Source organism: Oreochromis niloticus, linkage group LG23 (genome assembly GCF_001858045.2).
Source record: "Oreochromis niloticus isolate F11D_XX linkage group LG23, O_niloticus_UMD_NMBU, whole genome shotgun sequence".
Taxonomy (NCBI): Eukaryota; Metazoa; Chordata; class Actinopteri; order Cichliformes; family Cichlidae; genus Oreochromis; species Oreochromis niloticus.
In genome coordinates, this window is record NC_031986.2 from 6,994,784 (window position 1) to 7,022,093 (window position 27,310).

At 42.1% G+C, this 27,310-nt stretch overlaps 1 protein-coding gene across 2 annotated transcripts in view; it reads right to left on the reverse strand.

The window, feature by feature from the left end:
- The window catches only part of mgat5 (alpha-1,6-mannosylglycoprotein 6-beta-N-acetylglucosaminyltransferase), a 112,546-nt gene that overhangs the window by 85,055 nt on the left and 181 nt on the right, over positions 1–27,310 (reverse strand). The window contains exons 1-2 of one of the 2 annotated variants that reach the window (XM_013268931.3): positions 26,695–27,268; positions 9,517–9,980 (exon numbers count right to left, since the gene is read on the reverse strand). In XM_013268931.3, coding sequence (XP_013124385.1) covers positions 9,517–9,757 — 241 coding nt within the window. In that variant the 5' untranslated portion in view covers positions 9,758–9,980; positions 26,695–27,268. Of the gene's footprint in view, positions 1–9,516; positions 9,981–26,694; positions 27,269–27,310 lie in introns of those variants that run through there. The other variant, XM_003440854.5, reaches the window with a different exon arrangement.

The following is a 27,310-nucleotide window of genomic DNA, read 5'->3' on the forward strand; positions in this document are numbered from 1 at the left end:
AACCTCTGGTTGGAGCATTCAGGGAAGGAGTTTCGTTGTGCTGTAGGGAGCCGGCTATAGCGACTCATTTCCGGTCTCCCCTGGCTGTTGGGTGTACTTCACCCGCTCATACAGGACTTTATTCTCAATGAGCTTCACCTTCACCCCCCAGCTGCTACCGCTTGCCTGCCCGGCTCGGTGGAGGATTTGCGGCCCGGCCCCTCCGGACATGGAGTTACTCGGCCCATTGGAGCCACCTCCGAGGAGAAAGTGGCGGCCGCACCACCAGCGCGTCTCTTGGCCTGCTGTGACTGTTTTTCCGGAGACTGCTCTCACCCAGCCAGAAGCTCCGTCAGCTGCCCTTAGCAGCTCAGTCATCCACTCAACCACCTGCTTCACTCCCACCACAACCATCACTACACTCGGCCGCTCAGGATGCTACGCAGTCAGTCATTCAGCCCGTAGCTCTGCCATTAGTGCAGTCTGCAGTTCAGCCTTCTCCCCAGTGTGCAGTTCAGCCATTTACTCAACTACTAGCTCTACTTTCACCACAAACGCCACTACAATCTCTAGTTCAGTCTCTTCTTAAGTTGCATGCAGCTCAGCCATTAGTTCTGTCACCAGCTCAGCTGCCCCCAGTTCAGTCTCCTGCAGCTCTGTCGCCCTTAGTTCAGTCCCCAGTACCCCTGTCTCCCATCCAGTCTGCCACTCAGCTACATATTCAGCCAGGGGTCTCAATACCTTCTGGCCCTGCATCAGCTCCAGCTGGAAGCTTGAACGGGCCAATCCAGCACTCCGCGGCTCCCATGCCACTGTCTGTCGCCGCTGGCAGTTCAGGAGAACTGAGGGGCCCTTCCAGCCTACAGCGTCACCACCTGCTGCTTCCACGCCGTCACCAGCAGCTCCTGCCTCATCTGGTCCTATGGCTGCCACACTGCCGTCAGGTCCACGTCCTGCACCTCAGCATCACCGGCCACGTTCCAGACCACTGGCCGGACATCATTGCAGTCGTGGCCGGCCTCCTGAACTGCGTTGCCGCCGCTGCCTTCCGCACGGTCGGCCTCCGGATTCCCATCCCCTGCGCCACCGCTGCCTTCCGCACGGTCGGCCTCCGGATTCCCTTGGCCTGTGTCGTCGCCGCCGCTGCCTTCCGTGTGGTCGGCCTCCTGAACTAAACTGTTTTGGACCTCTGTGCTGCTGGCCTCCTGGTCGGCCCCCCGAACTGCTTATGGACTCGGTTTTCTTGGGCTCCAGTGTTTTTGGTTTTGGACTCGTGTTTTGTTTTGTGACCTTTTGGTGCTCCTGTTTTGTTTCTTTAAACATGAGTCTGTAGAAAATACCATCAGTTTTTGCAGTTAAATGAGTTAAAGTGAAATATTAATGTCATTTAAATTTTGACCTGATTAAAACACCGTATAAATACCCGAGCTATCCCAATCTATCCTCAGGAGGAGACAAGTGTGGGGGGAAAATGCTATGGCATTTCATCCAACAGTTAAGGTTTGTACCCAAAGCCATAAATGTTACATTTTTTTTGGTGCACTAGAAAATAATTAGAAGATGACCAAAAAGCTACATCTTGACACAGCCACAAGTGTCTATATGAACTTTTAATATAATTCAGCAATAATTTCCTTAGTTTCTTAAAATAATATTATTACCAACAACACATGCCCAGTCCAGGAACTTGGGCTGGGCCCCTGTAAGATGATTTGACTTCTGAGCGCAACAGCCAATGTTTTACGGCTTAATTACCACAAAATGGAAAGCATAGTGGTTTCAAGATTACATTGTCTTTTGGTCTTCATTTCCACATGAATCTTTTCTAAATTTACTTCCATAAAACACAACCATGGCAAAATGGCAGAACATGTAGGAACGTTCCTGACCAGTAGCGAGATAGATGAGGCCATATTTAGATTATATTTAGCACAGTCACAATGCTTAAATACTATATTTTTGGACCCATTTATCAAGGTACTTGTCTTGATACTTTAACCTGTAACAAATGCACTGGCATTTACAGAGAAATGTTAAGTTGTGTAAAGCTGCTGGAAATGCTACTCAGAGCACAGAGTATCCCCTACCATTGAAAAGCAAGGGTACATAGGTAACAGACGCAAGTCCGCTTCTATGAATACATCCACTCAAAAAGGTTACGCTAATGACTACCAATCGAGCCAAAGGCCATTATACAGCTATGCAAACAATGATAGCATTGAAGCTACAGCCAACAGTTGTTATTTATATTAGCCAGCAAAGCTAAGCGAGGTTACATAAAGATACCTTAAATAAAGCAACATCAGGAACACAACATGACATTTAAACTGTCGCTAATATTCATTTATGTATTTAACAAAGAGAAAACGCCTACGCCTGCTAATTTTCATTGAGAGAAAAGGTCTGAGATACTCTTAGAAGCCATAGCCAGTTATATTATTTGTATATTGGCTTAAATATGTACTGAACTAATCCAAAATGGCTCGGGGTTGCTTTACTCAGAAGATGGTAATTGCTGCTTGTCTGTCACATGCAAGCACCACTTTTTCCCGCGCCATGATGCATTTAACACGCCATTTTTCATCACGTCAGAAGGATTGGCAATAGCACAACGAGGCCTGGCATGGCACCACCAGTATGTTTCGTGTGAAGGCCAGAGCATTTGTCTGATTTGGACGAGCCGAGGTATGCTGGGAGGAGCAGATGTACAGAGAGCAGCTCAGTGACACCAGGAAGAACCCAAACGGAAAGCTTTGGAGTAGTAGCCATGCCAAGCTATTGGGCCGAACATAATATATTCACCCCAGAAACAGAGGCCTGTGCCTTCTGACTTCAGGCTGAATAACACAGAGATTCATTAGACTTGTTTAAAATTTCATTTGGTACGTCTTTCCAATAGGAGAGCAAAAGATAGAAACTTCCATCTTATGTGACAGATGTATGAAATTATAGTGTGTATATGTTAAATATTCTGCACAACAAGAGTCCAAACACTGTCCATGGTCACTCCAGTTAAACCAGACTTACCTGAGCAAGCCAGTAGGGTAATTTACCTATTGTGTTTATTACCATTAAGCATGAGTACTGGGACCAGTATTAAATAGGCAGACACACAGACCAGACAGGCACCTAGACAAAAGGTACAGCTATTGATATTTATGCAATGTTAATATATGCAATGCCAACATAGCTGACATTTTAAAATTCCTAAGTGTCTCTAGTAATGACACTTAGAGTTGAGGGATTATTCTTGATGTTGCCATGTTTCTCTGTGCTCTACTGTCATGGCTGACAGGGCAAAATGGGAGGTTTGTGCTCACTTTACTGTATTTAATGAAAACTGGAGCTCAATGTGATATGCCACATGTAAAAGGTTAGATGCTTTGTAAACCCTGACACATATACAAATCTGAATTTAAACTAAATTTGAATCAGTGCGGTGTAGTTGGCTGCTTTAGTTCTGATGCTGATGGGATTTGCCAAACTGTTAAAGCAACTGTTTCAACCTCGAGTCAAGATGAGACTGTTTTGATGAAGTTAGGATACAGTTAACATTCCTTTTTTAGAACGTATTTATATGATCTTATCCTTTGTTTTTTGTTTTTGTTTTGTTTTGTTCAGAAAAGCAACAGCCCCGGCTTACACCAAGCCAGTGGACTATGTAATCAGACTCTCTGTTGCCAAGTTTATTGTGAAAAGATATCAACCCAAGGCTGTCAATATGCATAAAGATTGCCACTTTCCATAAATCATTAGATTTGGAAGAGGCAGTAGCTATACCCTCTCTGTTGAGCAACAACACCTGCAGGTAGGAGCGTTTCTAAAGCTGAACTTGTGGTGCGTTCTTGAATATGTCGTAGCGCTCAGTGCCAACTCAACTCGGATTTCCCAAGTCGGAGCAGACCAACGTGGCCCGAGTTAGCGATCCAAGATGGCAACACTGTAAACATAAGTAGAACTTTAAACTTTTAATCTATACTGCAACTGTTATTTAGTGAGTCAAAAATACACAAGTCACAAGCAGAGCAGTGATCAGGCTCTAGCCATGAATGTGGGGGGGGGTTTAGATGCAAAACGTACACATTACGCTTTTTGCTAATGATAGTGAATGGCTCTACTTTGCTAAGAACCATAACAAATTCAGTTTGTTTGGTTTTTTTTGACATTTTCTGGAAAGCACTAAAAGTTACGACATCCGATTTCTGAGGAATCTAGATCACAGCACCAGCGAGTTGGATCATAGCATGAGCTGAGAAAGTTAAATTGGAATACTTTGAGAACTTTAGGGGGATTATCCCAGCCCTTGACCCTGGAGGAACATTAATAAACACCAGCACATCTGCTTAGTAGGAAATGGAAAACATCAGTGACTATAACCACCATCATGTCTTTATTTATAGTAAAATATGGAGAGTAGCATCGATAGGAGTATTTATCAAGTGAGGAAGTAATATCTGTCACTATAATTACTATAGTTAAATGTGAGGCTTCACTATAATTAAATGTGAGATTGTGATTCAGAAACCTTCATTAGGCTGTGTGTTGCTGTGAATAATGCTTCGACCTGTCCTTGTGTGCATTAAATGTGCTGCCAGGTAAGCGGGATGAGTAATGGCACACCTAGGGAAACATCTCTGCCGGCCTCCATTCTTCTTATTACGGTGATGCACTTGCAAAAACAAACCCTGCAGCAATAAACATAGTGAAGTTCATTCTGCTATAAACAATAGTGTCAAGCTAGGCAATGATGTGGTTACAGAATCACCTGGGACATTTCATTAGGCTCGTGAGCATTAAAAAGAAGTGATTACACAGAAACGTAGGCCCAAAGCACTTATCAGGAACCCCTCTTCTTTCCCATCATCCACAACCAAAAGCTCAACCCAGCCAAGCAGTGGGCTCCGTCTGACTGACATAATGTAGCAAAGAGCAGGGAGGCACACGGTGACCTACCATCCTAGAGAGGACGAAGATGATTAGAAAAGCAACATACCAAGGCTGCCAGGCCAAGCACAGAGCACACGAGCTTTATACGTTTCCCAACCATGAAAGAAATCCACAATAGCTTGATAGCTACATGGTAACAGCAGATTGTTGCAACTAGTTCCATGGATCAGTTTTGGAAAGGGCAGTAGAGTAAAGCTCATATCCAATCATATCCATTTCTAACAGCCTTTTTATTCACATTTAAAACTGACGCTGGCTGGTCAAGTGAAATGACATGACTGAAAAACTCTGCTTTCCCTGTCAGCTGCTCGCTCCCTCATAACATTATGTTCACTTGATGGGAAGCTTTCATTGCACTTGTAGCGACCTAACATTTTCTACTAGCATGATCATAAATAACAATAGACAAAGAGAAAGGTGCAGTCAGTGACTTCTCTGCTGCCACGTTCTCCCACCATATTAGAATGGAAGCACATCCCCCTTCTGGCTAATCACGTTTTACATATGTGGCCAGAGACGGGTCATACGGAGAAGAAGAGAGGTTGTAGGCTTTGGCCTGCAGTGGAGTGACATTTAAATTTGTGTCTGCACTTTACTTTATACCTATGTGTTAAGGGGTCCCCTTCAACAAAGAAGCATCTTAATAGAACTCACACGTTCCCTCTGATAAACAGCTCGATTACATTCTCACAGTTTATTTGCCACCTAAAAGAGGCTAAAAGAGTCTAACGGTAACTGAATTGAAACAGTGAATGAGTTGAATGAAAACAGCAGCGCTACTGACAGTTCAGCATATCCTTAACAACTCACTTGAGTATCAGTGTCATAAATTAGAAGTGAGCTTGTCTAACTTTTCGACTTGTATCAGACTCCTTTCATTAAGTTTTACAGCTTCTTCCAGAGTAAATAAAGCTGGACGATTCTCACTCGGCACTGACACCTGAGGTAAACAGTGGACCGACTCTGGGGCAGATCCAGGCCAAACAGCAGCAGAAACATGCCAGCTGGCACTATGCAGTATGACATGTTTATAATGTTTTTGATCATCTCCTGGATAACTAAAACATGTTTGTTCTGTAGCAGCCACTGTAGCTAGGGTTATGCCCTTGAATTGTGAGATGTAAGATAACAGAAGTCAGTTGACTGCAATCTACTGAAATATAATTGAAACATTTTACACACTGAAAACTAAAACAGGAGACTTAATAAAGCAGGAACACAATGTCCACTTTAAAGTTGCTTGAAGAAATGAGCTTGAAAGAAATTATAGTTAGGAAGGAAAACAGGGAATTCAATATACATGTACTAAAGGGATTTCTACCAATCAGAACCACATATTTCAAATGTAATTCATAGATCCACTTTCTTATTCACTTATCCAATTTAAAGTTACAGTGAGTCTAACGCAGCTTTCATAAAGTGAAAGGTATTTTACATCCTAGACAGGCTGCCAGTTCAATGCAGGGCCAATCCAGAGACAGAGACGATCATTCATGCTTACATTCACACCTACGGCCAATTTAGAATCACCAATTAATCTAACAAGCATGTTTTTGGACTGTGGGATGAAGCTGGAGTACCCACAGAGAACCCATGCAGTCACACGAAGAACATCTCCACACAGAAAGGCCCCAGCCAGCTGCTCATGTGAACCCAGGACTCTTGCTATGTGGCAAATCAGCTACAAGTGGTTCTAAGTACTCCCCCACTAATTCAATCTTCCTAGAAATACACTTTTACCTGTTGACGTATTCAGTTCATATAGTAGCACAGGATTTTTAAAAATCTAAATATAACCCTGAAGATGTTTTTAAACACCCGCGGAGAGAAATAAATAGCTGAAATCTTTCAGCGACTGGCTGTGTACAAAAAGGCTTGGACTCACTGATTGGATGCTTTTCAACATGTGGGTTTCTTAAAATTATCCTGACCATTAAAAGCAACTAAGTGGCCCAAATCAGCTTTCAGGAGTTATAGTATTAAAGCCACATGCATTAAGATGGCATGGGTCATTTATGGGTGGTAAAGGAGGAAATGCGGTTTCCCAGTAAACTCATTACGAATTGTATCAAGCCAAACACAGGAAGCACAGAGGATCCCAGTGCTCGGCTATCTAATCAAGGACTTGAAATGGACTGTGATGGGATATTGGACGCCGGTCAGCAGACTGCTACAGCAGTGTGAAAATCAATCCATCATATAAGGGAACAAAACAAACTGGACAGGAATCTGTTCACTGGAACAGCAGGCTGATGTATTACAAATAAATCTATGGATGGGGCTCAGACCACTTTACCCCAAACAAATCACAGAGTTTACAGGAGGATAGGGCCCATGCAAATGTACTTCAAGTCTGGGCAATGAGAGCAGCACAAGCAATAATAATGACTTAATATAATATTACAGATGTTGAAGTTTATTTCCTCCAAGCAGCTCAGATGACACTGCTGAGTTAAATGTTTCAAGCAGAGCCTGATTACTGACAGTAATTTGGATAGGAAGACGTTTTGCGTAGGGAGCTGAATTTTTTCCACATACTGCATGCACTTTGAAATAAACAAAAGCAGTTTAACCTCCTAGGACCTGGCGTCCACATATGTGGACATCACATTTTGGGTTATTTAGACCAAAATACTCAATTGTGCTCTACAAGGGCCTGATATCCACTTACGAGGACATTATACTGCTACTGTTCTATCAAAATTTTAAACGAATATCCCCATATGTGGCTCTAATTTTTCATAAAAACAAAAGTAAGGTAAAAAATCTGGTAATTCTTTGTTTTTACATTCATTGGGCCCCAATATGACCAAATATCAAAGAGAAATTAAAAATGCATGCCGTGGAGGAGTTCGGGTCTTATGAGGTTAATGCATGTCAGAAAGGGGGGGGGGGGGGGGGGGGGGGGGGGAGCAGAAATTTGACACCCTAGGGCTGTTCGATATAACGATATATATCGGATGACGATATAAAAACGTCTATCGTTTCATTTGGTGTCGCAAAATAAACTGTTTATGGCAATATTTTTTCATTATTTTGATGGTCACTGTAGCGGCTATATTAATTTCCTAAAGTTCTCTCTTTCTCTTTTATTTAATATAACCACACTACAGACGGACAAGCGCTTGTTTTTATGCGTTGTCGTTAGCAACAACAACAGTAAAACCACCTCGTGTCCGCTTGTTTATTTTCCACATAAACCTTTCACAATAAAGCTCAAGATCCTGTTGAGACTTTTCAAAATAAACTGAATCACGTGAACGATGCAGAGTATTTACGGATGAGAAGCAAAAAAGAGCCGCCAGGTACTAAAAAATAAACCTTAGACTCAAACGTTAGAACAGGCTTTTCCCCGCAGCACGCCGTGTAATAAATACTCACAAAGAAAACGGCGGCCGTTACAACCTATGTCTAAAAATGTATCGTTTCATGCATCAGTTAAAACACTCGACTCCAGGTACGCGACGCCCAGCTGGAAACACTTCACGCAAGTCGAGCTGCCCGACATTCACAGAATTTACAGAAAATGTTACATTCATACATACATTACATTGTGATTTATATCGTTATCGGACGATAGATGTCTTAATATCGGGATATGAGATTTTGGTCATAACGCACAGCCCTAACCCTATGCTACCAGCGCACTTGTTTCTCTTCTCGCTCTGGCTCCTTCTTCACGTTCCTAATCTCCAGGAGCTCTACTGTATCCTGTTGTTTCTCTGGGCATTAGAGAACAATCAATTCCAATCTCAGGTTTCTAATGAAGCCTCCCATCGAGCCATACAGGTCTATTAATGGCATGAATAACTTATTGATGGCTCTTCTGGACCTGTGCTATTACAGTATTATGCTCCAATGCAGCCGTATCGACGTTAAAGCTCCCGAACAGATTTTTTTTTTTTTCTTTCTTAAATAGAGCCAATGCTGCACCTGTTCAGGAGGCAGACAAGTGGAACTATTCCATCCAATTTAAAGAAGATGTGAAAACAGAGGCCAACAGCCTAAAATAACTGTCTTGAATTTTGCTATGCTTCACACTTAAGCATGTACATGTATCTGGCCTTTTACACTTAAAGTGACACATTTATAGAACTAAAATAACCAACGATACACAACCTTAAACCTGGAGAGCGATATCAGTAAGATGGAGATGGGGGGCTATGATGAGAATCAGGTAAAATGATTTTCTTCAGCTCTCACATACCATGCACCAGGAAACGATCTGCTTCATATGCATTTGCACTTCTGCAAATACTCTGTGGTCTAAGCAAGGAAGCTGCCTTAATAAGGGTGTGTACGATGCCAAGTACAGGCCGACCACTTGTGAGCAGTACGTGCCCCAGACTACTTGCAAATCAAAGCAGTCTCACGGAGACTCATACTCCGGAGGTCAAACACTGATTGATGACATGCACTGTCAGGTAAGTCCCAGAAATGTTCAGCTCTGGAAGCATGTGTCAAACTATTTTGTGACTGATTGAGATATGCATCCTGGCCTTGCTGAAGAGCACATGTGGCGACAAAGCTTCTGTAGTAAAAGTAGAAAGATTGCTCTCGAGTAGCCATGTTAGAGAGTCGACTACTCACCGTAAGCCGTCATGGTTCCCACATACGGACCATCCATGACACTTTGGTTTTCCTCAGCCAGCGCTTTGATGTAGCGCTTGCTAAGGTCGAGGATCTGCTGACGCAGCACGGCACTGTTCTCGTGGCTGGCTCGCTGCTGGATGGTGAAATGCAGCAGCATCATGCCCCAGATGAAGCCGAAGCTGACCAGGAAGAAGCCCAGCTTCTGAGAGGACAGTTTCCACAGGAAAGGTGTAGCCATGCTGACAGGACAGGGACTTGGAAGAGCTGGACTGACTTTGACTGGACAGGGGGAAAGATAAAGAGTTTGGCGAGAGGAATCAGGAGGTCAGGCGAGGCATATCTGTGTCAGTTGGAGTGGCTGCGGCAGTTTTTGGAGGGTGGCATGCAGCTCGTCACCGTCGTGATTTCCTTCTTTGATCCATCCTTGCTGCTCAGTAACATCTCAGGGGGCAGAGTCCAACCTGTTGCAGAAAACAGAAACAGAGAGGAAGTAGAGATTAGGAGTTAGGTAGTTCCTTTGCTAAACTCAGATAACAAGGGAGTTGCCTTCCCTAACCCAATCCCACATGACCATGATTATTTAAAAACACTGATAACCAAGAGAGGTTTGGCAGTTAGAGATAACTTACAGTAAACTGAGGTGGGGTCCTATTACAAGCATGCGCAACATACACACACTCAGCCACATGCCCATATGTCGCTAGCATGGAAATACTTCACTGTAAGTGAAGACGCAAAGTTTACCAAAGTAAACAACAAAACTACTTCAATCACCCTCACTCAGATAAACGATAAAAAAAAAGCTGAAGTGGTAGCTAAACCTATCCCGAGCTCAGAGCCAGCAGCCTCAGTATGAGCATCGCTATTAGCAGCGAAAAGATTAAAGCAGTTAATGAGCAAAACTGTGGAGATGAAAACGAGAAAAGGGCCGATGCCCTGTTATTTGTTAAAGTAAAAACTTAGTGAAAAATGATGCAACAACACAACATTTGTTTTTTGTGCACAGCAACTCATATTCAGTTAAATATTTGTAGTTGATTCAAGTAGCAGATCACTTCAGTTGTTTCAGTGAGACAAGATCTTGTAACTTCCTGGAGTTTTGAAGTAACTATAAAGTTTAACCATTTCTTTTAATGTGAAAAAAATATAGTATGGGTGTGTCACACTCACAAAGAAGGGGAACCAAACTGAAATTTTTTTTTTTGTCTGCTGATTATTGAATACATGGATATAAACTGCTTTCTAAACTGTTTTACTACAGCTGAGAAGTTCTGCAAAAGCACACACGCATAAGTTATTTACTAGACCTCAACACATACCTGTCAAAATAACAGCAAAGCACTGTTTCATATGAGAAGATCAGAATAATTTTGCATCCTGCTCATGAAAAACTTCCCATTTTAAACTAAACACAGGGAATAATCTAGACCACCTGTCCTGTACCTCATACTCAGACAACAAACACATGCCTCAAACTAACACATTAAAATTGCTTAATGTAAACACACATAACTCAAGCCATGTTAAATCTTAAAATTAAATATGACGCAGCTCTATTGGCTGTGGCTCAGGAGGTAGAGTGGGTCGACTACCACTTTGGAGTTTGGCAGATGTGATTCCCCAACTACTCCAGTCTGCATGACAATGTATCCCAAGGCAAGATGGAGAACCCCAAACTGCCACCGAATCACCCGTCGAACTGTGACTGTGTGCAAATGTCAAACAAGGCGGCTAGGAGTAGAAAAAAGGAACTTGTCCATTCACCATTTAAATCCTTCATCATCACCTGTATAAAATAATATTTGCCGTAGATGAACTGTGAGATAAAGGTGGATTTGCAAAAGGTGCAACAACTAAACCAGCAGACCAAAAACTATAAGCAATAAAGCATGACCATATATGCTGATAACAATACAGGCATACAATTTAGTTGAACAAGTTCTTGAAAATGAGTAACTGGGTGGAGGTGCTCAATGTTAGTGAAGCGAGCTTCTTCTTAAACTAATAGAGGAGGATATCAACCTGTTTCAAACTGCAGCAGGCCACACACGACGGAGCCGGAGCATACCCAGCTGAAGGCTGCTGTGCTCAGTGTGTGGAGGCTCATTTGAGTGTCGCATGGTAACACAACAAATTTGACTAGGAAAAAAAACAACAACAGAAAAAAAGGAAAAAAGGAGAAAAAGAAATGACTTTAATGCTTCTGCGCCTCTTGAAACAGAAGCAGTCTTGTTTAATCCAGACAGTATCGTGTGTGATTGATGTCGCTGTGCGAATGTTTATGCAAAAGGGTGTATACGGTCCCTGAAATAAAACATTTGAATAGCTTACAATTTATCTTCCTCACTGACAGGTGAGAACACAAACAGAATTTTAAACCCTTTCACTTTTTGTCATCGCACTCTCATGTTCGCAACAGGTTTAGAGAGGGGCTCTCAGACTTGGTCTGCGTGTGGGGTCGGACAGCAGTACGTGAGTTTGAGGCGTACAGGTAAACACAGTAAGGTGAGACGAGCTGAGCTACAATTAATTCTTTAGTTAATACGGGGCCTGGGTTTCACTAACATTTAAATTATTAATCAACCAGTTGTTTAATAATTGTCTACAACTTCCAACAGCCTGAGACAGTCTTGCCAACAATCTTTTTCAGCAGCTGTTTGTGGGGCTGTACTAAATGAACTACACTTTTTTTAAGCTCAGCTGTTGATATTCCTTAACAAAAAAAAAAAGTCTACTATTCAGAATAAATTCACACCTGAGTTTGGAGGACACAGACTTCGAATCTTTTCAAGTCACAGGAAGAGAGAGGAAGAGAGAGTTTTTAGAGCTTTTTCTTCTCGTTTTAAGATTTTAGAGCATGCCCGATGAAGAACATCAAAAGCCCATCACTGAAATCCAGTCAGCAGAAATTGTACACATGTGGCATCGTATCTTTATGATTAGCTGGAATGCAGGTTTGCTCATGGCACATGTTATCTGTCCAGTCAGCAGCCTATATATACTTCTTGCATCAAACTGCCCTTCTGCTGTGCTTGTAGTATCGCTCATTTTGTGAGACAGCATTTAAATCGCACGGAGCCGCCGAGCTAAGCAGGTTACAAGACTGGAGCATAAAAATGAAAGTCTTAAAAGGTGACAACAGGTTATCCCGATATAAGACATTTATCGTCCCAACAACGATATATATCACAAAAATGTAACATTTTCTGTCAATTCTGTGAATTTCGGGCAACTCGACTTGCGTGAAGTGTTTTCAGCTGGGCGTCGTGTACCTGGAGTCGAGTTTTGACCGATGCCTGAAAAGCCTGTTCTAACGTTTAAGTCTAAGATTTATTTTGAGCACCTGACGGCTTTTTTTGCTTCTTATCCGTAAACTCTCTCCACACTCTTTCACGTCATTCTTGCGTAGGTGTTAAAAGAGGTTTGCTGTGTTTGAGTCTGAGGTGGGGACCGGTTTCCTGTATAATTTGCATAGTACAATCTTCTGGTCCGTGTCAGACTTTTCATAACCAAACCATGTCCATGCTACAGAGGTAGCCCCTCGTTTAGGAATAAGGTCCTCGATTTGTTTTGACTGGTCTTTCTGTTTGTCATCATCTCAGTTTATTTTGAAAAATCTCAACAGGATCTTCAGCTTTATTGTGAAAGGTTTATGTGGAAAATAAACAAGGGGATAACGGAGCCACACGCTGGTTTTACCGTCGCTGTTGCTAACGACAACGTGTAAAAACAGTCACTTGTCCGTCCGTAGTGTGGTTATTTTAAATATAAGAGAAAGAGAGAACTTTAAGAAATTAATATAGCCACTACAGTGACCATCAAAACCATGAAAAAATATTGCCGTAAACAGTTTATTTTGCAGCATCATGAAATAAACGATAGCGTATATATATATATGGCTGCTTGATTATAGCAAAAACGATAATCACGATTATTTTCACTGAAATTGAGATCTCGATTATTTGACGATATTTATTTAACAATAACAATGTATTGAATAATGGCTTTAAAGATGTCAAAAAATAATATAAAATAGTGTGCAAATACTGATAACAGTGCAAATGTTTGCAATATAAAAAATAAATGAAAAATGTAAACATCTATGTTTAGTGAACTTCAAAATACTGTATAATACTGGTTGTTCACTGTGTTAATTGAGCAGTGGTCTTTGGCGAGGAAAACGTTACTGCGTTTGTTATCTCCTTGTGTCTCTGGGAGCTGGTGGGATATTTAGTCGCGTTGTACAGGGTAGCGTGAATGGAGGTCTGTGAGGATGAAGCAGGTGTTGTCAAGAGTTTTTCTCTGTTGTTCCTTCATTGTTTGATCGTATGTCACTTTGTGAGCGGTCTTCAAATGATTGAATAAATTTGTAGTGTTGCTCTGTGGTGCAGCTACGACACCGTAGCAAAGTTTCCACACTATGTCTACTTGATCCACGTCTGACTCCGTGAACCCATAATGTTTCCACACCACTTAAGTCGTTTTATCTCTCTTTTCAACCAACGGCATTCTTTCTTCAGCAGCCATTATCCTCTCCTCTCCAAATAACTTCTGCTTAGCTTTCCGAGCTTTCGGAGCTTCCCTCAGGTCCTCTTAATTGTTCTGACGCGTGTTCGAAACGCAGAGAGGTGCGCTCGATTTGCCACACGGAGCAGCGCGAGAGGAGGAGCTAATAATCGGCTCGGTCATTTTTAATGATCGTTGAAAGCCCAGATCGTAATCACGATTAAAATTCGATTAATTGAGCAGCCCTATATATATCGTTATATCGAATGAGACTTGATGAGAGTATTGAATAGTCTGATTATTATTAACAGCAACAGGAAATAACGTTTATCAGAAACACTGACACACATCATTAATATTAATCTATGCTGGTGCCTGTGCATGCTGTAAACAAGCAGCTACCAGATATCTTATTAACCAGCATTTGTGTGCATGCCTGACCACGTGAATGAAACCGAAACAAACATCCATTTCTGATTATAACACATTGTTCCGTTCTCTGCCGTGCGAACAGCTTCTTGTATCTTTGAGAAAACCTCACCAGGCTAATCAGCATAAACATTCAACTCTAATTTGCTGCACTCCCTGGCTTTATAGCTAGCTGAACATAACTGCACCATTATCAGCAAATTTGGCTTTAACCATCAAGCTTTTGCACATAATGTAAAATGAGGCTGCCCTGCAGCACTTTTTGGAGCTGTTAAATAGTTCAACAACTATTAACTGACGACCTCTAGGCAATTTCTGCAAAGCTAAATAAATGCCTCTGGCTTTAGGCATTATGCCACAGCAACAACAACATCAAAAAAAAAAAAAAAAAAAAAAAAAAAAAAAAACTTCAGCACGCAGTCAAGCCAAAAGAAAAAAGATGTGCTGTCATCTGCATTCAGCCGCTGTTGCTGTAAACGAGGGTAAGTGTGAGGAGAGGATTTCTGCAGCCTTGCTTCTGAACTGCGTCTTTCTTAGACCCTTTTAAAGCAGCTCTAACCAGGTCAAAGCCACAGCCGCTTGCATGAATGCAACACTTTGAAAAACCCCAATACTCACTTGACCGAAACAACTACAACACCACATGCTCCTGCCTGTATCAGAATTACTGAATTTGTTGAACATTTAGAGAGGAATATTCGTCCTGGATCTAAAGCACAGCAAAGATGTGTACGCCAGCAATTAAGTGCCGAAAGGAAATCATCAGCACCTTCCCAAGAAACACAAAAGGCAGCCACACAAAGGCTCTTTTCACCTTCCATCCATCAGCTTCATAAATAGGTCAGAGACAGCTGCGAGCAGCTTCCAGCAGGGCTGGAATCTCAATGCAGGTTATGACACACCATAAATGTTCAGTCATTTAGGACGAAGGCCTGTGTTTGCTTTTTGCGTGCACAGAAATGGTTTTATACATTTGTACAAATATGACATTGTCAGAAATTAAGCCAATTCTGTATTCCGTCTTTCGGACATTTACTAGTCCAATTTGCTTTGTGATGTGTGCATAACGGGAAGGACAATAAAAAAAAAAAGGCAAGAAAGAAAAATCTCGGTACTTCACTGTGAATTCATAAGACAAGCCTTTGGCAGCAGCGCTGGCAAATCTGCAGTGCTGATAACATCGGATGTCTCTCGCTGCTCAGGACTCTGTTGGAGGAGGGCACGAAAAAAGGCTGGCAGTGCTTTCTTGTTGGGCGCTGACAAGCATGGGAGGCTCTGGGGCTGTTTATCAGAAAGGAACACCGCTCAGACAACCCCGTGGTACATCGCTGTAAGATGCACGAGCCAAAACCTACACAGAACACTGACTCAACCGCTTCGGTTTCTGAAAACACACATGGTCCCAGTTGGCACCAGCTCTCTCGTCTGACCTGATTTCCTGCATCTATCCGTCTTATTTAACTCTGAAATCCATAACCCCTTTGTTAGGAGGCTTTCCGATGTCCTGTGATCCCTAGAGAAAAGAGCAATGCAACCATTCAGCCCCCAGTGGTGCATATATTGCCTCTCAGTTGCCTTCTGGTTTCTAATTCAGGATCTTAATTAGTCTGGCAGGGAGCCCCCTGGCTCTCACCAGCAACAGCCCACTGAAACTCTGTGTGATGACAGCCGGCTACGGTAGCAGAAAATATGATCCGTGGCAACTTGAGATGATGACATAACTACCTGCTGAATGGCCATTTCATTGTTGGAAGAAATGGCAGCGCATCAAACTCTAAAGGTTCAGGAGGTGACGGTAAAGATAAAAACAACTGAATCATTCAGTTCTGACAGAAATCAGTGTCCTCCCAGAGCAGTGGCAAAGCACTTTATCCTGCTGGGACAAAAGCGGTGAAATTTAAGCTTCAGCTGTAGAGTTTTAAGCGGTGTGGATTAACCCTATGCGCTCCAGGTAGATCTGCCACTGATATTAGACTTTCAAATGCAGTTTCTGTGGTGGCATTTCTGCACAGCTGCAACGGTAGCAGCGAGTTTCACATCGACAGAGAGGGTGAACTGTAACAGCTAAGAGTATGATGGTGCCGATGGCGGAAAACAAGCATCCAAGGCAAACTTCTAGTTGTCTAGCTGGAATTAAAACTTTGTGTTAAAAGGATGAGGACTAAAACTCACATTTCCATAAAAATAGGATTTCCCACGATAGAAAGAGGCTTTTTTTGGCCGCTCCCTGGAGGGATGAGTATTTCCTCCCAGTGTTTGCATTAGGCAAACATAAATATAGATTATGTTTTATAATTTCTGTCCCCTTACTTGGTAAGGTTTCTGCTTTCTGTCTGAAGATTAACAGTGTTAACATCAACTGGAACTGCTGTTTGGCATCTTTCCCCCAGAAAGCGTTCTTCATCAGAGCCACATTTACATACTTTAAATATATTTGAAAAGAGTCTAGCTATGCATCAACTGCTGCCCAGGTCAGTATTCAGTCTGTGTGTGCAGCGCTTCTGGCTGGTCTTCCCCAATTCCACAGTAGTGCAACTGTTATCAAAACGATTAGATTGCTGTAAATATGCAGGGAATTTTCCAACTACATTTGAAGGAATGCATTGAATTCTGTCCAATAGCCTTAAGGCCACTGCTGAAATTCAAGTCGTGAGGAAAGATTATAATCTAAAAAAGAATGCAATCAACAACAACAACACTGGCAAACACAGACCATGAGGTTTTTCTTTGATGGAGACGTCTTAAGGATGTGTTAGCAGTGTGTGTGTGTGTGTGTGTGTGTGTGTGTGTGTGTGTGTGTGTGTGTGTGTGTGTGTTACTGTCAGAGTAAAAACTGTAAATAAAAGATGGGTGTAGCCACTGTTACCTTACCCAGTGGTTTCAAAACTCCGGATTTTGACGTTTCAATGTTACCATTACGTCAACTGTCATGTTTTTTTGAGGCCATGGCCATATTTAGAGATTATAGTGCTCTGCAGTTCCAGCTAATGTTAGCAAGCTTGATTAGTAATGTGCATATACAGCAAGTGTTAAGTGACAGAGGAATAGAACCTGGACCGCATGTATGTTGGACACACTTCAAACCAGAGTTGTTATAGTTTAGCATTTTGTAATTTGATTGTATTTTGGATTCATTTTCAATATTTGTCTTAATTCAATTTAGTTACAGTTCATTTTCAGAGTGGTTTTTTTTTCAGCTGTTTAGAAAATCTTTTTGTTTTAGTTCACTACAATAACCCTGTTTCAATGGCCCCTAACTTAAACCTTACAAGTATCCAAAAGAATGAGAAAATTATGAACTACAAATGGAAATTAGAAATATTTTTATACTAGTCTGTGCACATGCTAAATGATTCACATGGTTAAAATCGGGAACTTTAACATGGAAGTTGATTGGGGATACACGTGGTCCTACAGTTATTAGCATCTATGAGCTGATTCCCTTTTTTAGCCCCAGAGGTTGCTGCTTGTATCATTTTAGTTTAAAAACAAGAAATAACAGACAGAATTTAATTTCCCTTTAAAAACTACATTATGAATGTAAAATTTCATGTGCTAGCTACAGTATATAACAGACTCAGCAAACTGAAGACACACTCAGGTACAAAATATGAAACTGAAATTTTGGAATCACCACTAGTGGCGCTATCCCCGATTAAGTACCTTCATAATGTATAGCCTGTCCAGCTCTTACAAATGTCTGTTCAGATTAACCAAAGCCCTTATGGTTGCTCTAGGTCATAGCAGTATCAAATACAATTGCTTACAATCAGTGCTATCAGTCTAGCCTGGTGCAATCATGGCCGGGAGGTTTACTGTCCCTGCATTCTCGGTAAAGTCACAGAGATTAAGAGTAAAAAAAATGATATCTCATCATTGTCAATCATCTCTGGCTTCGCTATCCTTCCACAGGAGTCCTAATCACATAGCCTTTGCCCTCATACGATTATGAACAGGCCATGCTGCAAAGTGAGATACAGACTCCATCCATTGCCTCCACATCTGCGATTAGAGCTGAAAATAACTTCCTTTAAAGTGCAGTTTAGGGGATGTTTCATAAAGGTGAAGCAGACTCAGGGAGGTCTAGATTAATTCCACTGCATTGCTTCAGGCCTAAAATAAAGAGAATTCAACTGAACTGAAAAAAAAAAAAAAAAGAAGCATACACTAAGAGCTTGTTGCATAAGCACAAAAAGTAGTGAAATATGCTCTAGATGTAGCCTCTGCCATCAATTATTGATCAGCTTTGAAAAAGGATCCATTTTCCCCGTGAATATAAATAGGGTCTTGACTTCTCACATCCAGGTGACTGCAGAGCTCTCAGGTGGTGACAACCAGCAGCCTTACTTTGTCTGACTTTTGCGATACACATACTTTTAGGATTAATGCTATCGTCCGAAGACAGAATTAGTGTTTGTGTTTATTATGAGTAAGCACCTAAAAACCAACTGAAACTCCAGAAAAACCTGCACACACACAACTTGGCTGAAACTCTTCTTGTCCCTTTGATTTTCTAGCCTTTCCTTCCTGCAGACAAGCACTGTCAACAAATATGCTTAATTCAATTGTATAACTAAATGTTGAAAGAAAAAAAACATTCAATTGACCCTGTGCACGAGAAAATGCTAACTTCCTGGTTTGAGACCGGATGTGGGGTTGTACACTTCCGGTAGCTTTACTTTGCGGTCAATCGCTACTGCGAAGATATACTCCAAAATCATGTCCAAAACTCGAAAACGGAAAGATCGCGTTAAGTTACAAAGAGCAGAAGGTGGGAACACTCACCACTGTTGTGTCATAAAAAATCTAATGATCAATTTTGACGTTTAAAGAGTTTAGATCAATCAGTTGTTTACATCACTCAACACAAGCAGAACTGCATTACTGCAGCAGAAGACATTTAAACAGGCAAATGTTCAGCATTCAAACTACAGGTGAACAATAGTCAAACCAGATGTTTCCCCATTATGTCAATATCAGCTAGTCAAGTACACACCTACACAGCATGTTAACAAACCATGAAAAAAAGCCACACACAAAAATGAACGATTGCTGGTAAGGGTTTCTCTACATTAGTATTTACGAAGGGTATGTTGTGACTTACCTTCAAAATTACAGTGGTCCCTCGCTATAACGCGGTTCACCTTTCACCTCGCTGTTTCGCAGATTTTTAGTGCAAGTTTGCATGCTTTTTTTTTTTTTTTTTACATCACATTGTGTCCTGCGTCCTGATCGCTGCAGACGATCTCCTCCGTGACGTCTCTCCTGTACAGTACAGAATCGCTGCATCGATCGCTAGCAGTGTGACTCTGAAGTGCAGTACTGTATGTCCACGATGTCCACGCGTCAAAAAATAAAACTGGCTACTTGATTTCACCCATCGCTGGTTATTTTTAGAACATAACACCCGCGATAAACGAGGGACAGCTGAGAAATATAACATTTGAATCCCTTTTCTCTTTTGCCCTGAGGTGTGGGGGAAAAATATCGACAAGTCGATGAACATCATTTACAGATATATTGGGTAAATGCCCAAGACATCTATAGAAATGTAAATCGCCGCTTGATTCATTCATTTGGTTAACTTGTTTTGGACCGTAAACAAGGTGCGAATAGGACACCGGAAACAAAGCTCCCCACAGGAGTTTCCGCACCGGAAGTAGCATATGCTAACGTGCACATAGTCAATAGTGAAACAAATGGGGGGAAAGCAGTACTGATGCCAGCAGTGTGGGGTTGTTGGGTTTCCCTTTGAAGGCACTGGAGGTAGATTCAACTTGAGAGAAATGTCCTCAATGATGACTGAAAATGCAAAGCATTTCTGCCCAAGGGGACTACGCAGCTTCATTATTAGCAACAAACATGTTTGGAATGAAAAAAGAAAACCATTACAGATATCGGCTCATATTTCAGAATATCAGCCCTTAAAGGCATGAAATATTGGTATCTGTATCAAGCTTAAAAAGCCTGTATCGGTTGGGGTAGTGGATCCAATGAATTCTGATGTATTTAATGCACAGTGCCAGCTTACTGGTGGTTCTATGATATTACAAAGCCACCGACCACAACAGGGAACTGCAGCCCTTCTAATGTGTAGGTATGTAGATCCTAAAACATGTTTATGCTGAACTATATCTACTTATCAAAGTAGTTATTGTGATTTTTGGCCCTCTTGTGGATTATAATGCAATATTTGAATGATCTGAACCTGTGTTTTTGTTTTGTTTTTTGTAGTTATTGCTGACAGCTCTAATGCAGCCAGGAACTGCTGAAACCTAACGGAGCACCAGCCTCAGGGTCGCTTTCACCTGCAGTTTCCCTTATTTGATTTCAGCTGGGTGAAAAACACCACAGACCCAGTCACAGAAAAGTAATGAAATATGAACAGCTGAAGAACTTTGACCACAAAATAATGAATCTAAACCAAAGTTTTGACTCACGGATGTTGTGAAACCATCCAGCTGGAACATTGAGCAAAATAAAAATCCTCCTTCCAGTCTAATCTCCCTCAGCCTAACACAGTGCTAGTTCGACTGTCACCTGGCCAAAAGAGACGTGATCCTGATAATATGATCCTGCTACCATGGAGACCACTGTGACTCTGCATCTTAACTGACTCCTTCACATAAGCTCCACCTCTTAATTATTCATATGGGCCCTCCAGAGAAACAGACCATGCTGCGGCTTCGTCACCTTACTGGTGTGAATCCAGCTTGGAACCAGATATCAGCAGCCAATCCTGAGCTTTGGAGTCGGGCGGGAAGTTTATCTAGGCACCCAGATCAATGTTAATGAGCTCTCCATTCAGTCACTTTTTTTTTTTTCTTTAGAAGAAAAAAAACCCACCTTCATAAATAAACAAGGATCAGATTTAATAAGACAAAACTTCAAAAAGGCTTGGATGGTGACAGTGAGGGCATAGAAGTAGAGAGAAAAGAGAAAGTGATTATTTTTCTATATTTGATGGAGCTTACAGTGAATCTCTCATCACAAACACAAATGAATTTGCACGAGGCAGGGAAACAGTGACATCTCAACATGAACACAACCATCTCCATTGTTTTATTTTCAGTATTGCTAGAAATATTATTTACCCATACCTACATATACAATAAGATATTAGTCACATATTTACTAGCTAAGTGCAATGAGTAATTTCAGCAATTTAGGCCTACTCTAATCTGCATATTTACAGATGAATGAGTGACTAAACTGTAGAAGTGAATAATACAAATGCTAATTAGATACATTTTTTTTGCTCAGTTTAACGAGGCTGTTAATGCTTTTCATTATCTTCTGATACGTTATATTTAAATGTAATAAGTTACAGTGGTGAATATTCATATTTACCTTGGAAACAGTTTTAAATAATAAGCTCAGACAGTTTTTTCCTACTCTCTGTAAAGAGTACAATGACAGTGAGAGCAGGTATCCCAACTATGCTCATCTCAGGAACATGTCTTTGGCTGTGTGCACAGAAGCCCCCCGACCTCCGCCAGGGGTAGCTAGTCATTACAAACGTGGCTTTAGCTTGAGTAGTTCTCTCAAACTGCTGGTCTGCGATAGACACCCCGTTATTTTCATTCAGATGAAACAACAGTCTGTCAGTAACAGCGACCCACATTGTCAGTACTTTATTTTGTTGGTGCTTTAAACAGACGAGTTCCAGGTGTAACATTTTTATCAGCTGACATCATGTTGACCAGACAGAACAGACAAGCACTCTCTGTAAGCAGACGGGCAGCCCGTAGCCACCGGCGAACTGCTCGTCTACCAGCACTACCACCGCTGACCCATCTTTTCCCATCCACCCATTTTCTTCCACTTATCCAATTCAGGGGTCGCAGCGAACTGGAGCCTCTCCAGCTGTCATGGGGAGAGAGGCAGAGTATACCCTGGACAAGTCACCTATTTGTCACGGGAAGACAATCATTCACACCTACGGCCAATTTACAATACCAACTTTACCTAATCCATGCATGTCTGTGGATTGTTGGAAGAAGCTGGAGTTCTTACTTATGTCAGCATGTACCGCTCTTCACTCTTTTCCATCTTTACAAATAAGACATATTTGGTTTTTACTCTGTTAATCAGACAAAACAAGCCATTGGTATCGCCAAAGACGTTGATACAGATAGATACAATTACACAATCATCTAATATGACACACAATTTGAATTCAATAAAGATACAGACAAAATGCTGAATAATAAGAAAATGTTTGAAAAGAAACAGCAGAGTGCCGTTAAGCACCATCGGGTTATCTTTACAGGAAGGGATCGAGCTTGGTGACAGCTCCCTCAGCCATATTTATTCAGAGCTTTGAACAGTGTGCCTGACCTTAAACCTTTAGCTCCACAATGAGAAATCTAGGTCCAGCACAGAAGTCTAAATCCAATCCACTGTGATCATAGGCAGCATGGACGGCTGGGAGGACCGTCAGCTGAGACTGAGAATCAGAATGGCCTCCCAAAAGGGAACACAGTGGCTCTCACACAGACGTAAGGAAAAGAAGTAGGTGGTGAGCCACAGATGTGCTTAAAAAGAGGAGAGAGAAAAAGTCAGAGTAATTAAGATCAGCAGGATGGCAGTAATACGGTGGCAGAAACCCAGTAGAAACCCAGTTTGGCTGTTTATTTATTTATTTATTTTTTAACTTTATTTAACGAAGAAGTGAAACTCCAGAGATTAAAAATCTCTTCAGTGGCTTGGCTGACCAAGAGGCTGTCTGTATCCCGAATCCAAAGAGGGGCATGAAAGATGAAGCCTCTGTCTCCCATTCTTCTTCTATATATCCTAGAAACCACACATAAACCAGCAGTCTGAGAGTGTTCCCAGTGCACTACTGGGGTGATACAGTAGTATGAAGTCTTTAAGATAAGATGGGGCCTGATTATTCAAGACCTTGTATGTGAGGAAACATGGTCAGGAAACACCTGGGTTACCTGTCTTAGTCTCATTGTGCGTTTTTGCTGCTTGCAGCATGTGTGTGAGAGGAGCCCCAGCTCCATCATAAACCATGACAGCACCATCTTAGCTGTTGTTGCGATGTCAAAAATGGAGGCTGATTGGGCTAAATCTGGCAATACTTTGTATGCACACACTTTGTGTGCGTACTCTGTGTCTCTAAATATATTTTACAGTCATTGTATATGTTCTTTGAGTAATTGTTCTCTGTGTCCAGCCCCACATCACCAACAACAACAAAAAAAAAGGTGAAGTCATATCTGCGCTTGGTGGAAACGCTGTTGCTGGCCCAAACAAGCCAGCAGCCGACCAATCAACTTGCCCGACAGACTTTTGGCCATAGAGACAGCGGTTACGTCAAACCCTAGTATTGTTTAACAATGCCTGAAAAAAAAAAAACCTAACACCACAAGTACATGATAAACACAGAAGCAGAAAGATGATGACAGAACCCAAACCCAACCTGTGAATACCCAGAACCTGCAGGGCTGAATTTACAGGAAATGCTCTTTGTGGGTACCAATAACCCAACCACAACCTCTTTGCACACAACTGTCACAAACTGGTTTTAATGGCACTTGACTTCACAGAGCCTTTGCAGCTCAGGCACTACAGACCAGGAACGACAGGTTCAACAGGCCACAACATGACCTGCATGTACGGTAACTGCAGATGGGGTGCTGAAGCTACACAAAGCTCTTCCTTTTTCCTGTTCGTGACGCATACGAGCTTTTTTGTTGTTGTTAATGATAACAAAAACATGGCACACGAAAACATTAAAGTGAGAAAAACATGGACGCACACACCTTACATTTTACACATCGGCAAATTATTCTCAGCTGATTCGGCTGTTCTATAAATCAAGTGCAGCATTTAAGGGCAATGTTCCAGCATGACATACATACACTAACACTAACATGCCTGTACCGACTAACACTGACTACATTCCAGCTCTAAACCGTAACACTTCTCCTTCCCCAACATAAAACTAATCCTTTTTCTGCTCTTCACTCTTAATGCACGGGCAAATCCTCTAAAACCCTTTAAAGATGTCACAAGTGGCAAAATGTCCCCCGTTCCTCTCATTAAAGCTGTGACATTTATGTTGGCAGACAGGTAAAACCAGATTCTCTGGACCATTGTGCACTACTTTTATTATTCCAGATTTGACAAAACAAGCAGTCAACTAGACAACAAAAATGCAATAATAAGGGAGGGTTATGAAACAGCTTACACCGGCCCTTTCACCACCTATAAAGAAGTGATTGTATTGTGGGAAAGAACCAGTTCAGAGAGGAAAGAGCCAAAAAGCTGATAATATAATATGACAATGTCATTTAATACAATTGGAAATTAGGAATCGCGAAATTCTGGGCCAATACTAATACAACGAAACAACATAACAATATGACCGCCAATATTTTTTTTCTTTTTTCTATTCTCGGTTTTATTATTGCCGCATTTGTTCTGAGGAAAGGAGATAAGAGACTAGAGAACGTTGATGAGCTCAGTGACTGGTAAATAACAATTAGCAATGCAAAGTGGCCCCGACCTTTGTAGCCAATGAACTATAAAGTGCAACAAAGAAATTTATTGACATGGTTTCTATTATTTAAAAATAACAATAATAATAATAATTGCTGTCACCATCTGGTGGCCTTCAAATACAATTCAGGCTTAAGGCACCTCCGTGCTGGCTTTATTTTTCCAACCTAGAAGCTAGGTCCATCTTTCATACCGTGTTTGTGATTAACTCAAACAATATGAATATCTGCAGGGTATATTGGTGCAACCTACTACAAATGTATTTGCTTTCAAGTCTTACTGAAATATATGGAAATACTTAAACTGCGTCCACTGACAGCTTAACTGAAGATCGACCGATGTCAGTCAAAAAGGCCACAAGCAGCCAAAAACGATCCTTGGCCGATATATTGGTACATCCCTGTTGTAAATCCAATCACTTTCAGAGATCTCTGGCTTTTTGGAAACACTGCCACAACAAATAAATACTGGCCACTGCCACACATTGTTTGCTTAGATACGGATATCAGTTAACAAGGCCAATACTGGCCGATATAACAGTGCAGCCTCATTGGAAATCTGATAACTTTCAGAAATCGCTGGCTTTCACCATACTGAATTTTTTAGCTCAGCGATCAGTAGCCAGAAAGCTGGCACACAGCAGAAACACAGGTGTGTCTGTCCTAAGAGAAACAGGAGCTTTTTAATCACAGAAAAGCCAAGTGTTCTATTTTCCCTGTGTGGTATCCATCATCACCACAGTGCCTCAATCCCTCCATCTTCAGTCCCTCCTTCCTCACCCCTCTGCTGGCTCTCCACCGGAGCCCACCAGAGCACACCCTCCCCTCGCACTTGCACACACGCACCCTCCAACGATTTCTTGCCAGTGAAGCATGCCACTGAAGCAAAGCTCCTTTTCCTCAGGATTTATAATCCCAAAGGCTCCAGCAGCAAAATAAAGCAACTCAAAGAGCTCTTTATAAAGCCAGAGGGCAGTCAGTGGCTCACCTCTGGATGGACACTACTCCCAGCATTAGCTCACAGCGTACAATCAAGGATCATAAGCAGGAAGGAGGTGAGGTTTCGCTGGGTCACGTCTAATAATACAGGATTTCCTCCCATTCTGGGGGGAAATCGCCAAACTTGTACCACCACACGTTTAAAGACATCTTTACATCCTTTGTGTAGACAATACAACCACATTTGGAGCCTGCATGATAATGAAGCAGGATGCATTTCATATGATCAAATCAGTGTGTCATAACCTGATTACATGCTACTAATGGGTGCACGCTGAAAATGAGTGGCCTGCTCTGGCGAGCTGAGTGCTTGAGCAATGAGCACACAAAGAATGTCTCACTCTCCGTATGTCCTTGTTGCCAGGTATGACCAGCTTTGCCTGCCCTGGTATTTTCTCCAGGCATTTCCTTTCATTTTCAAACACCGGCCCTTTCCCGGGCAGCTGATCAAAAACGCAGGTTCTTCCAGAGAAAACGCCGGGGGGCCCCACGGGGCAAGAATTAACACGATTAACTTCCTCAGCCTGCTATATCAGCCGGTGTCACCAAAACCCAACATCACCTCTGGGAGCAGACGCGTCTCCCTCGCTCGTGTCTAACAAGCTGAAATGTCTGGTTACTGTTTCACCGAGTTAAGAAAGTGCTCTTAAAAAACACGAGGAAGTGCAACACAGTCCGAGAAGAACAAGGTCGTCTGTCAGCCACACACCGCAAAATGTTAACGACTCACCTTCGTCCGGTTAACAGCTCCGTGGAGTGAAATAACAAGGAGCCCTCCTGGTGAAGTGCAGACAGCTGCTCCGAGGCTGCTTAAATAAACTGTCCTTGACCGAGACATGTTACAATGACCTGAGAGTTGGGCTTTTAGTTATTCCTGAACAACCTGTTCTCCGTAGTGATGCCACTCGGGCAGAAAGAGCAGCCATCGCCGCCTTCACTGTAACACCGCGTTACTGTAGTTTTAGTTATAAGCTAGCTAAACCGGCCGTGTAATAACAATGGGACCCCATACTCGCTGCGGCGATTAACGTCCTGACTCCCCAACTGGCTCGAAAAATCAGCTAGCGTTACGTTAGCTATTCAGCTCTGTTACCCACCACCGGGCTCGCCTTTTACACATCCAGCCGCCTTTCGTGCCAGCTATCAGGCTATACTAGCTTTGCTTTGGAATAGGGAGATGCCTAGCTGTCTAGCTTCCTAGCTACGACCACCACACATTTCACAACAAAACAGCCGCAATGACAAGTCGCCCACTCCCGAGCACACAAGGCAAAACACTGCGCCTCTTCTTCCAGCGATATAACCCTAACTACGGGGCTGAAAACGAGCCCCGGAGCCGTTGCTTT